Here is a 13654-nt window from a genome sequence, read left to right as displayed (position 1 = left end):
CTACAGATGGATCTGGATAAGTTGGAAACTTGGGCTGAAAGGTGGCAGATGAGGTTTAACAATGATAAATGTAAGGTTATACACATGGGAAGAGGGAATCAATATCACCATTACACACTGAACGGGAAACCACTGGGTAAATCTGACAGGGAGAAGGACTTGGGGATCCTAGTTAATGATAGACTTACCTGGAGCAGCCAGTGCCAGGCAGCAGCTGCCAAGGCAAACAGGATCATGGGGTGCATTAAAAGAGGTCTGGATACACATGATGAGAGCATTATACTGCCTCTGTACAAATCCCTAGTTAGACCGCACATGGAGTACTGTGTCCAGTTTTGGGCACGGTGCTCAGGAAGGATATAATGGAACTAGAGAGAGTACAAAGGAGGGCAACAAAATTAATAAAGGGGATGGGAGAACTACAATACCCAGATAGATTAGCGAAATTAGGATTATTTAGTCTAGAAAAAAGACGACTGAGGGGCGATCTAATAACCATGTATAAGTATATAAGGGGACAATACAAATATCTCGCTGAGGATCTGTTTATACCAAGGAAGGTGACGGGCACAAGGGGGCATTCTTTGCGTCTGGAGGAGAGAAGGTTTTTCCACCAACATAAAAGAGGATTCTTTACTGTTAGGACAGTGAGAATCTGGAATTGCTTGCCTGAGGAGGTGGTGATGGCGAACTCAGTCGAGGGGTTCAAGAGAGGCCTGGATGTCTTCCTGGAGCAGAACAATATTGTATCATACAATTATTAGGTTCTGTAGAAGGACGTAGATCTGGGGATTTATTATGATGGAATATAGGCTGAACTGGATGGACAAATGTCTTTTTCCGGCCTCACTAATTATGTTACTATGTTACTATGTAAAGTTGGAGCCATTGTCGTGCCGATCGCACTTCTTGTGCTCTGGGTTTCACAGTGATCACTTCTAAACAGACTTCAAACTTCCTTACACATTGATACGAGTTAATTTTCTTTTTTAAGAACATTTTATACAGTTTGCTAACAGCTTCTGAACTGATGATATGATGGTCCTTTTCACATCTTGGTTCCTCAGACTATATATAAAGGGGTTCAGCATTGGTATCACTGCTGTGTAAAAAATAGAAGCAACCTTGTCTTGTATGGATAAGACACTGGAAGGAGAATGCAGGTAGGTGAAAAATATGGTTCCAAAGTACATCACAACACATATGAGATGTGACGAACAAGTGCTGAAGGCTTTCTTCTTGCCCTCTGCTGATGGTATACGTAAAATTGAGCGAATGACTAAGAAGTATGACAGAAAAATAGTCATCAATATACCCATTCCCAAAGCACTGACTATAATGAAAGTGACTATGTCACAGGTAGATGTTTCTGAGTAAGACAACCTGAGGATTAGAGGAGCATCACAGTAGAAGTGGTCAATTTGGTAGGACCCATAGAACTGAAGACTGAAAACACAGCTGGTTTGTATGCAGGACTGTAAGAAGCCAAAAGAGATGGAAAGTAAAACAAGACATAGACATTTCATCCTAGTCATTATGGAGACATAATGGAGAGGGTGGCAGATGGCAACATAGCGGTCATAGGACAAAGTGGAGAGAAGAAAGGCTTCTATGGTGGCCAAACCGGCTAAGAAGAAGAACTGGAGAGCACAACCTTCAAAAGAGATGGTCTTCTTCAAAGATATAAGGTCTGAAAGCATCTTAGGGGTTATGGTTGATGAATAGAAGATGTCCACCAATGAAAGGTAACTGAGAAAGTAGTACATCGGATTCTGGAGGTTAGAGGCGTTGTAAAAAATAGCCACAAGGGCAAGGTTTGAGAATATAGTGACAAGGTAGATGAAAACAAATAATATAAAGAGGACAGTTTTTAGTTTGTCATCATCAGTCAGTCCAGACAATACAAACACGGCCACTTGTGTTCTATTAGAGACATCTGTGGTGACATTAAAATTAAAGAGGGTAATACATAACTAGAGGCAAGAACCTAATCATAAGGCACAACCATACTACAACTTGAACATTTTTCTTGAAATTCAAAATAAGATTTTCAGGTTTGCAATCTTGCCTTGCACAGGCATGTACTATGGAGGACATAGAATGAACTTCAATCCAATATTGCGGCCAGCATGCAGCCAGCGGGTAAGGAAAGGGTGAATCAAACACCCAAAAACTCCGCCCATATGACCGAAAACCGGTCCCGCCAAATTCAGGTGACAGGTTCCCTTTACTAAGTGGGATTTCTTGCCTTATAAATGGGGATGAGACCATCAGTTGTGTTGTGCAGAAGTCTGGTGGATACACTGCTGATAGTCCTACTGAATAGACTGTTAGAATTTGTATTATGCAAAGAAAAAAGCAGCTAAGTAAAGAAAAACGAGTGGCTATCATTACTTTAAGAAACTAAAGTCAGTCAGTGCGAAAAATTGGGAAAACTTTGAAAGTGTCCCCAAGTGCAGTGGCAAAAACCATCAAGCGCTACAAAGAAACTGGCTCACATGAGGACCGCTGCAGGAAAGGAAGACCAAGAGTCACCTCTGCTTCTGAGGATAAGTTTATCTGAGTCCCAGCCTCAGAAATCGCAGGTTAACAGCAGCTCAAATTAGAGACCAGGTCAATGTCACACAGATTTCTAGCAGCAGACACATCTCTACAACAACTGTTTAGAGGAGAATTTGTGCAGCAGGCCTTCATGGTAAAATAGCTGATAGGAAACCACTGCTAAGGACAGGCAACAAGCAGAAGAGACTTGTTTGGGCTAAAGAACACAAGGAATGGACATTAGACCAGTGGAAATCTGTGCTTTGGTCTGATGAGTCCAAATTTGAGATCTTTTGTTCCAACCACCGTGTCTTTGCGCGATGCAGAAAAGGTGAACAGATGGACTCTACATGCCTGGTTGCCACCGTGAAGCATGTCGGAGGAGGTGTGATGGTGTGGGGGTGCTTTGCTGGTGACACTGTTGGGAATTTATTCAAAATTGAAGGCATACTGAACCAGCATGGCTACCACAGCATCTTGCAGCGGCATGCTATTCCATCTGGTTTGCGTTTAGTTGGACCATCATTTATTTTTCAACAGGACAATGACCCCAAACACACCTCCAGTCTGTGTAAGGGCTATTTGACCAAGAAGGAGAGTGATGGGGTGCTACGCCAGATGACCTGGCCTCCACAGTCACCAGACCTGAACCCAATCGAGATGGTTTGGGGTGAGCTGGACCGCAGAGTGAAGGCAAAAGGGCCAACAAGTGCTAAGCATCTCTGGGAACTCCTTCAAGAGTGTTGGAAGACCATTCCCGGTGACTACCTCTTGAAGCTCATCAAGAGAATGCCAAGAGTGTGCAAAGCAGTCATCAAAGAAAAAAATGTGGCTACTTTGAAGAACCTAGAATACAAGACATAATTTCAGTTGTTTCACACTTTTTGTTAAGTATATATTTCCACATGTGTTAATTCACAGTTTTGATGCCTTCAGTGTTAATGTACAATTTTTATAGTCATGACAATACAGAAAAATCTTTAAATGAGAAGGTGTGTCCAAACTTTGGTCTGTACTGTATGCTATCAATATATACTGTATGCAGGCAAAATCTTTGTCTGGAGAGGACAGATTCCCTGTAAGATAGCCACTACAGATGAGTTTACCTTGAATTTTTCAAATAATTTGGATTCTCTGGAATCTGTTTTTTTTTTTGCAATCTGCCTTGCCCAGGAGGTCAGGAATTAACAAATATATACTTACCTTGCTACTGACTTGTCCTGCCATTGAAAATGACCACCATTCAATCCTCTACACTGTCCAGTCTCTTTCTTTCTCCTTTGGGCAATGTTCTCTTCTGCCTATTTATTCTGCTGTGGGACTTTTAGTGCCTAATAGACATTTGACGTTAGAAAGCCACGACGTGCTTTGCCTGAGGACCAGTGATTGCCTGAAGTGGCATACATCATGAAGTCAGGCACCAGACGATAGAAGAGGCTGGATGAAATAGAGGCCCAGAAAATACCCTGCTGTGACAGGACAGGTGAGCAAAGAGGAGGGTATTATTTTATTTTGTTTACACTTTATGGTTATTATTCTTTGGGATTTGGGAATGTAGTCTAGCTTGACAGTGAGTGGTGGTCTTCATCAGAGGTTTCACCGTAGTCTTGGTGAAAAGCCTTTCAATGTAAACCCAACTAAAAAGCCATCCTCAACTTGTAGGACAAAAAATCTTTACTATCCTCAGAAGACAAGGTTTCTTTACCATGAGAGTTATTAATCAGTGATCAACTGATCGACTTAGCTGGAAACAGAAAAAAACTGACCAACACATGCCTACTAGTGTGAATAGGTGCCAGATAACTTAACAATTCAAAGAAAATATAAAGCTGCTCTCTGGATTGTTTAGAATGGTTAAACTGGAAAATTGGAACTGCATTACTGCCATAGAACGTTGGTTAAATTTTGAAAAATTGGAAATGCAAAATTTGCTATAGGAAAATCTACAGTAAAAAGAAACTACTTAGCACATGGATTGGCCACAACTGCAACATCAATAAGTACCTGGGACTTTTCAGGACAGATGTAATAAAACATGACATTTACAACCTTACCTTTATAATCATGAGTGTTTTTCATTTATTCTTTCTTATTATACTCTCTAATTTATCTCCTTAATTATATCGTGAACTACAGACTTGAACACATCGTAAAGGTTATTGCTACGTGCAATGTACGATCAAATGTTCTTTCATTACAGCCAAGTTTAATTCATTTTGTTAAATGAGTTTTTCAGGATGCAAAAAATCAGAGTCAATAAAAATCAATTTCATGATCAATTGACATTTTTTTTTTTCTGAGGCTTTCGAAAATAAATAGTCTTGGAATTTAGAGACAATATTAGAAAGATCTAGGGAATGACTGAGAAAAAGGAGACCCCGTGCGTGCTCTGTTATCTGTATGGTCTGACTTAAATATACAAAGATATAAATCCTGAGCCCTTTATATTATCTTATCTACCCCAGGAGGATGATTCTGTGCAGAGGTCCCATTGCTGATTATTGTGGCCCAAACACAGCCCTGTGTGCTTTATTATAAATAATGGAAATATTAAATTAATTTATTAACATTACCTGAAAAGACTTCTCTCAATGGATCTTTGTGTTAGTTAAGGTCAAAGAATAATTCCATGCAGAGCCCAAATATTGGGTTTTTGACAAAGATTTCAAAGACTTTAAGCACAAGCTTTCATTAACTACAGGTAATAAAAACAGTTTATCAATAAAATAAATGTCTAGTAGATAAAATGTCTTGCTAAAAACACCCCAAAAAGTATCAAAATAAATTATACTCATCCAGGAGTATCTTTTACTGGTCCTGTTCTGCTATTTACTATAACTTCACCGGTTTGTGCTTGATACCTGTAGTTCTGGCCTCAATGCTCAAGAAATGGTCACAAATGTTCCCCTAACCAATCACTTGTTAGACAATTATTGACTAAGTGGTAGGGATGAGCGAGCACTAAAGTACTTGGAAACTCATCTCACACTTTTACTCCACTTTAAGGACTGACAACAAAACATTCAAAAGTAAAAAAAAACTGTTTTACTATATAATGACTTGTATTTATGACTAAATTTAAAAACTATTGAAAAAGTAATCATTTAAATAAACCAAAATTTACATTTTTATTAAAAAAATTGGAAATGTCGGTGTAATTTATGAAGGAAGGAAAAAGTGCCAAAAAGCATGGACTCAGAGACACAGACACAGCCCGTATTATATATACACATTCTGTTCAAATTCCTATGTAATGGTCCTCCTTGACTCATTAAAGCTATGCACTAAGTGCACAGCATTCCAAAAATTAGAAGCAGGGTCATCCATACACTCTTAATTAATGACCTACCTAAGAGGAGATGCTTTGATGTGGCTCGACCCCCTCTGGGAAACAGGGGACCCTGTTATGAACAGGTAATTCAGAACCACAATGGACCTTGAAGTTCAGAGCACACAAGGTGACCTGACATTTACCAAAAACATAGGACAAGCTCTGAGACGTGGAACCTCTGCTGACCGCAATCCCTAATCCTAACACACCACACTAGAGGTAGCCGTGGATTGCGGCTAACGCTCCCTATGCAACTCGGCACAGCCTGAGAAACTAACTAGCCCTGAAGATAGAAAAATAAGCCTACCTTGCCTCAGAGAAATTCCCCAAAGGAAAAGGCAGCCCCCCACATATAATGACTGAGAGTTAAGATGAAATACAAACACAGAGATGAAATTGATTTAGCAAAGTGTGGCCCGACTTACTGAATAGACCGAGGCTAAGAAAGATAGCTTTGCGGTCAACACAAAAACCTACAAACAACCACGCAGAGGGGCAAAAAGACCCTCCGCACCGACTAACGGTACGGAGGTGCTCCCTCTGCGTCTCAGAGCTTCCAGCAAGCAAGAAAAACCAATATAGCAAGCTGGACAGAAAATATAGCAAACAAAAATAACACAAGCAGAACTTAGCTTATGCAGGATAGAGAGGCCACAGGAACGATCCAGGAGGAAGCAAAAGCAATACTAGAACATTGACTGGAGGCCAGGATCAAAGCACCAGGTGGAGTTAAATAGAGCAGCACCTAACGACTTAACCTCATCACCTGAGGAAGGAAACTCAGAAGCCGCAGTACCACTCTCATCCACCAAAGGAAGCTTATAGACAGAACCAGCCGCAGTACCACTCATGACCACAGGAGGGAGCTTGGCCACAGAATTCACAACAGTACCCCCCCCTTGAGGAGGGGTCACCGAACCCTCACCAGAGCCCCCAGGCTGACCAGGATGAGCCACATGAAAGGCACGAACCAGATCGGCAGCATGGACATCAGAGGAAAAGACCCAGGAATTATCTTCCTGACCATAACCTTTCCACTTAACCAGATACTGGAGTTTCCGTCTCGAAACACGAGAATCCAAAATCTTCTCCACAATATACTCCAATCCCCCTTCAACCAAAATAGGAGCAGGAGGATCAATAGATGGAACCACAGGTGCCACGTATCTCCGCAACAATGACCTATGGAACACGTTATGGATGGAAAAAGAAGCCGGAAGAGTCAAACGAAAAGACACAGGATTAAGAACCTCAGAAATCCTATATGGACCAATGAAACGAGGCTTATATTTAGGAGAGGAAACCTTCATAGGAATATAACGAGATGACAACCAAACCAAATCCCCAACACGAAGTCGGGGACCCACACAGCGCCTGCGGTTAGCGAAACGTTGAGCCTTCTCCTGGAACAAAGTCAGATTGTCCACTACATGAGTCCAAATCTGCTGCAACCTATCCACCACAGTATCCACACAAGGACAGTCCGAAGACTCAACCTGCCCTGAAGAGAAATGAGGGTGGAACCCAGAATTGCAGAAAAACGACGAAACCAAAGTAGCCAAGTGTTAAGACTGGCGGAACGCACCAAGAGAGATGATATAGATGCGTTCGCAGTCCGGGGTCCACCGTGCAGGTGAAACCTGCTGCTAGGAAATGACAGACAATATGGCGGTATTCAAAAGTATACACGCGTGGGTTAAACCTCACCCAGCGTGAAGAAAGCGATCCTGTTGCGTCACAGGACCGCGGTACCGCACATAGAGCGCGAGCAAGTGGTCAGCGAACTAAACCCCAACAGGGATTGTAGTCCGATTAGACCCTTGCTGGCACTACACCGCTACTGGGTGTGAAAGGAATTATATAATTAAGGCACCGAAGTGCGAACTGTGCCGTGCTGGCAGGCACCACTAAGCACCCAGACGTGGGTCAGGAAGTGCACACTGGCGCGTGGCACCGCACTGGCGGTCACAGCAGTAGATGCTGACACGTGTGTGACACGTTGAGTGATAAGTCGGGCGCTAGATAGCAGCCATACTCCATACGCGAACAATCATACAATAGGGTAGGGGTATTTAAAGAACGACTTGCACTCACAACAAACACACGTATTAAATTGAACACTAGCGCATGGCCGTGCGGTCATGCGCAGTTTATATAGTTGCAGGACATGAAGCGGCCACAGAAACTTTGCCCTTCCAAGACCTGCCAAGAGGACCAATAGAATGCGCTGCAGAGTCTGAGCACATGACCCTCGATCTCCAACGGGAGATCTTGCCCTGGGCATGCTCAGTGTGCGCAGACAAGGACTTAGTCCCAGAGAAGTCCACTCGCTGCTGACCAGTATAGGCTTTACAGGCAGAAGCTGGAGAAGCAGCAGTAACTCTTCTCACAGAGTCAGACTGAGCGAGACGCTGGGATCGATGTCCCTGCTGAGCAGGCTCCACTGCGGCTGGAGGAGAATGGGAGACCGCAGCGGAGACGGATCGAGATTCCCCCTGTGCAGCAGAGGAAACTCGACTCCTAACATTATCCCTCCTCCTAGGGCCCCCCCCCTCCTTGGGCCTCGCTACGTTCGAAGGCAGCAATGAGCTGTGGGGCCCGAATGTTTTCAGCAGGCTCCCATGACCTGTTCTCTGGACCATAACCCTTCCAATCCACCAGATAGAACTTTTTGCCGCGTACCACCTTGCACCCCAAAATAGCGTTCACCTCGTAATCGTCCGTAGACGAACCCGATGTCCCGGCAGATGACTCGGAAAAACGGGACATGTATACATGTACAAGAGGGACACATGAAAGGTGTCGGTGATACCCAAGCGTGGAGGAAGAGCCAGGCGGTAGACCACAGGATTAACCTGTTCGAGAACCTTGAAGGGACCCAAGTAGCGAGGCGCAAACTTAGTGGACTCAACTCGCAGCCTTATGTTACGGGCGGAGAGTCACACCAAGTCGCCAGGAGCAAAGGTCGGAGCGGTGCGCCGATGAACATCGGCGGAGGACCTCATTCTCTCCTTGGAAGCCCGAATGGCATCCTGAGTGCGATCCCAAATGTCCCGTGCCTCCACAGCCCAGTCTGCCACCCTGGAATCGGCGGAAGACACGGGCATGGGCACAGGTACCCGCGGATGCTGACCATAGTTAAGGAGGAATGGGGTCTGTCCAGTGGAGTCAGCTACAGCATTGTTAAGAGCAAACTCCGCCCACGGTAGCAAAGATGCCCAGTCATCTTGTTTAGCAGAGACAAAATGTCGCAGATATGTGACCAAGGTCTGGTTGGCCCTCTCTACCAACCCATTCGTCTCGGGATGATATGCGGAAGAGAGATTCAACTCAATGCTGAGAAGACGACAAAGCTCTCTCCAGAACCGAGACGCAAACTGGGGACCTCGGTCACTAACAATTTTGTCTGGCATACCGTGAAGACGGAAGATGTGTTTAACAAACAATGCTGCCAAGGCCCGTGCAGAAGGTAGCCGGGGAAGCGGCACCAAATGCACCATTTTAGAAAAATGGTCGGTGATAACCCAAATGACAGTACAGCCACGTGACTTGGGCAAACCCACCACAAAGTCCATCCCGACCATCTCCCAGGGCCTGTCTGCCACCGGCAGAGGGTATAACAACCCAGCTGGCCGTTGACGGAGAGACTTATTTTTGGCACAAGAGACACATGCCCGAACGTAGTCTCCAACGTCACGAACCATATGTGGCCACCAATACATTCTCGCCAACAAATCAGATGTCCTCTTTGCCCCAAAGTGTCCACCCACTCTGGACGAATGAGCCCACGAGAGAACCTCCGGACGCAAATTGATGGGGACAAATGTCTTGCCCGGAGGCACAGACTCAATCGAAACCGGAGCTACGGTTCTCAGACTCTCTGAAGGGACAATGAGCCGAGACTCGTCCTCCTCCTCCACAGTTGACACCAGGGAGCGAGAGAGAGCGTCAGCACGAATGTTCTTCTCCCCGGCGAGATAATGTAGAGTGAAGTGGAACCGGGAGAAAAACAAGGACCATCTGGCCTGACGAGAATTCAGCCGCTGGGCTGTCTGTAAATAGACCAAATTCTTGTGGTCCGTGAAGACTTGGAATGGGAACCGAGCACCCTCCAAGAGATGTCTCCATTCCGAAAAGGCCAACTTCATTGCCAGCAACTCCCTATCCCCGATGGAGTAATTTCTCTCCGCTGGTGAGAAGGTTTTTGAGAAGAAGAAGCATGGATGCTTCCGACCTTGAGCATCCTTTTGATGGAGGACTGCTCCTGCACCAACGGAAGAGGCATCCACCTCCATTAGGAATGGCTTATCCACATCGGGACGATGTAAGATGGGAGCGCTAGCAAAGTGGGACTTAATAGAAGTGAAGGCCTTGGAGACCTCTTCGGACCACGATTTAGGATTCGCTCCCTTCTTGGTGAGGGATACCAAGGGAGCTACCAGGGTTGAGAAGTGGGGGATGAACTGACGATAGTAATTTATGAACCCCATAAAGCGCTGCACCGCTTTCAGAGAATGGGGTTCCTGCCAGTCCATCACTGCCTGTAGTTTGACAGGATCCATAGCCAATCCCTGGGCAGAGATGATGTAGCCCAGGAAAGGTAAAAACTCCTGCTCAAACATACACTTCTCCAATTTGGCATAGAGGAAGTTTGCCCGTAGGAGGTCGAAGACTTTGCAAACATCTCTCCGGTGGGAGTCAATATCTGGAGAGTAGATAAGAATATCGTCCAGATAGACTACGACCGAAATGGAAAGCATATCCCGGAAGATATCGTTCACAAAGTCTTGGAAAACGGCTGGGGCATTACAGAGCCCGAAGGGCATCACCAGATATTCATAGTGCCCATCCCTGGTGTTAAAGGCCGTCTTCCATTTGTCCCCCTCACAGATGCGAATCAGGTTGTAAGCACCCCGCAAATCTAATTTAGTAAATACCCTTGCTCCCCGAAGTCTATCGAATAACTCAGATATCAAGGGCAAAGGATACTTATTCTTAACGGTGATGGCGTTAAGGCCCCTGTAGTCTATGCATGGGCGCAATTCCCCATTCTTCTTCTGCACGAAGAAGAACCCTGCCCCTGCAGGTGACACTGACTTCCTAATGAATCCTCTTGCCAGATTTTCCTGGATGTACTGTGACATTGCCTCCGTCTCCGGGAGAGATAGCGGATAAACTCGACCCCGGGGAGGCTCAGCACCAGGCAAGAGATCAATAGGACAGTCATAGGGGCGATGAGGCGGAAGGACCTCCGCCGCCTTTTTGGAGAACACGTCTGCATAAGACCAATACTGCTTGGGGAGAGAGGATAGATCTGCGGGTACCTCAGTAGTAGCAACCTGAACGCACTCCCTCTGACACCTACCCCCACAAGATTCACCCCAACCCAGAATTCTGCCTGAGGACCACTCGATATGAGGAGAGTGGTACCGTAGCCAAGGTATTCCCAACAGGACCTCATCAATTCCTTCCGGAATGACGAGCAGAAAAATTATCTCCTGATGAGATGGCGACATGGACAGAGTAAAAGGGATGGTCTGGTGTGTTATCTGTGAGGGCAATGTCGACCCATTCACCACTCGCACCGTTACTGGTTGAGCAAGCATAACCAGGGGTATTGCGTGACGTTGGGCAAAGGCAGAAGACATATAATTGCCCTCCACCCCAGAATCCACGCAGAGCTCTACCGAGTGGGAGAATGAGCCAATAGTAATTGTCCCCTTAAAGGACAACTTAGAGGCAAACGTCGCCGTGTCTAGTGTACCTCCACCTACTACCACTAGACGCTGACGTTTCCTCGACCGCTGAGGACATCTGGTGGCTAGATGTCCTGACTGCTGGCAAACATGACAGACCCTGAGTGCACAAGCGGTCCGGGACTTAGATCCTGCTTGTGACACTTCCCTGGCCTCATGTGACTCAGGAACCAGGACCGGAAATTCCAGAGGTTTGGCGAAAGTAGGAGCCAGCCGAAACCTCTGCCTACACTGGGCTCGCTCTAACCTCCGCTCGTTAAAACGGAGGTCAATTCGAGTGGAGACAGTTATTAACTCCTCCAGTGTGGCAGGAATCTCCCTAGTGGCCAGAGCGTCCTTTACGTGGTCAGCCAAGCCCCTCCAAAATATGGGGATAAGAGCTTTATCCGACCAATCCAGCTCAGATGCTAAGGTGCGGAATTGGACGGCAAAATGACTGACCAAGGACTCACCTTGAGTTAATGCCAGCAATTGGAGTGCAGTATCATGGGTGACTTGAGGTCCTAAAAAGACCTGTTTCAGAGCGCTCAGAAACAGCGGAGCACTCTGCACCACATGATCGCCACGCTCCCACAGCGGCGTAGCCCATTCCAACGCCCTGTCCGACAATAGAGACAGAACAAATCCCACCATAGCCCGCTCTGTGGGAAAACGTGTAGCCAGGAGCTCGAGGTGAATAGAGCACTGACTCACAAATCCCCTACAAAACTTGCTATCACCAGAAAATTTTTCTGGCAGCGGGAGGCGAGATAATGTCGGAACAGGGGTGGCAATGGACATAGTAGCTGTAGCCACGCTGGTAGCCTGTACAGCAACTGCGGTAACATCCACAGCTGAGGTTGCGCTCTCAAGAGCCGCCAACCTACCCTCCAGCTGCTGGATATGCCGCAGAGATTGCTGTTTGTCTGTCATCACTAGCCAGACCCTGGCGCTAGTGTAATGTTAGGACTGGCGGAACGCACCAAGAGATATGATATAGATGCGTTCGCAGTCCGGGGTCCACCGTGCAGGTGAAACCTGCTGCTAGGAAATGACAGACAATATGGCGGTATTCAAAAGTATACACGCGTGGGTTAAACCTCACCCAGCGTGAAGAAAGCGATCCTGTTGCGTCACAGGACCGCGGTACCGCACATAGAGCGCGAGCAAGTGGTCAGCGAACTAAACCCCAACAGGGATTGTAGTCCGATTAGACCCTTGCTGGCACTACACTGCTACTGGGTGTGAAAGGAATTATATAATTAAGGCACCGAAGTGCGAACTGTGCCGTGCTGGCAGGCACCACTAAGCACCCAGACGTGGGTCAGGAAGCGCACACTGGCGCGTGGCGCCGCACTGGCGGTCACAGCAGTAGACGCTGACACGTGTGTGACACGTTGAGTGATAAGTCGGGCGCTAGATAGCAGCCATACTCCATACGCGAACAATCATACAATAGGGTAGGGGTATTTAAAGAACGACTTGCACTCACAACAAACACACGTATTAAATTGAACACTAGCGCATGGCCGTGCGGTCATGCGCAGTTTATATAGTTGCAGGACATGAAGCGGCCACAGAAACTTTGCCCTTCCAAGACCTGCCAAGAGGACCAATAGAATGCGCTGCAGAGTCTGAGCACATGACCCTCGATCTCCAACGGGAGATCTTGCCCTGGGCATGCTCAGTGTGCGCAGACAAGGACTTAGTCCCAGAGAAGTCCACTCGCTGCTGACCAGTATAGGCTTTACAGGCGGAAGCTGGAGAAGCAGCAGTAACTCTTCTCACAGAGTCAGACTGAGCGAGACGCTGGGATCGACGTCCCTTCTGAGCAGGCTCCACTGCGGCTGGAGGAGAATGGGAGACCGCAGCGGAGACGGATCGAGATTCCCCCTGTGCAGCAGAGGAAACTCGACTCCTAACACCGAGCTGGCCCGATTATTAAGGGCGATCTCAGCCAAAGGCAAAAAGGACACCCAATCATCCTGATCAGCAGAAACAAAACATCTCAGATATGTTTCCAAGGTCTGATTGGTTCGTTCAGTTT

General features: G+C 46.4%; 1 protein-coding gene across 1 annotated transcript; it reads right to left on the bottom strand.

Annotated features, from left to right (window-relative positions):
- Positions 1 to 989: 989 nt before the first annotated feature.
- LOC138666721 (olfactory receptor 5B21-like) lies at positions 990 to 4761 on the bottom strand. Its single transcript, XM_069754908.1, has 2 exons — positions 4596 to 4761; positions 990 to 1936 (listed from the first exon to the last, which is right to left on the bottom strand). Exons 1-2 carry the CDS (start codon positions 4618 to 4620, stop codon positions 990 to 992), a joined length of 972 nt encoding a protein of 323 aa, XP_069611009.1. The 5' UTR covers positions 4621 to 4761.
- Positions 4762 to 13654: the final 8893 nt, after the last annotated feature.

This window comes from Ranitomeya imitator, chromosome 2, assembly GCF_032444005.1.
Source record: "Ranitomeya imitator isolate aRanImi1 chromosome 2, aRanImi1.pri, whole genome shotgun sequence".
NCBI classification, from domain to species: domain Eukaryota; kingdom Metazoa; phylum Chordata; class Amphibia; order Anura; family Dendrobatidae; genus Ranitomeya; species Ranitomeya imitator.
This window is presented reverse-complemented; position numbering and strand designations above follow the sequence as displayed.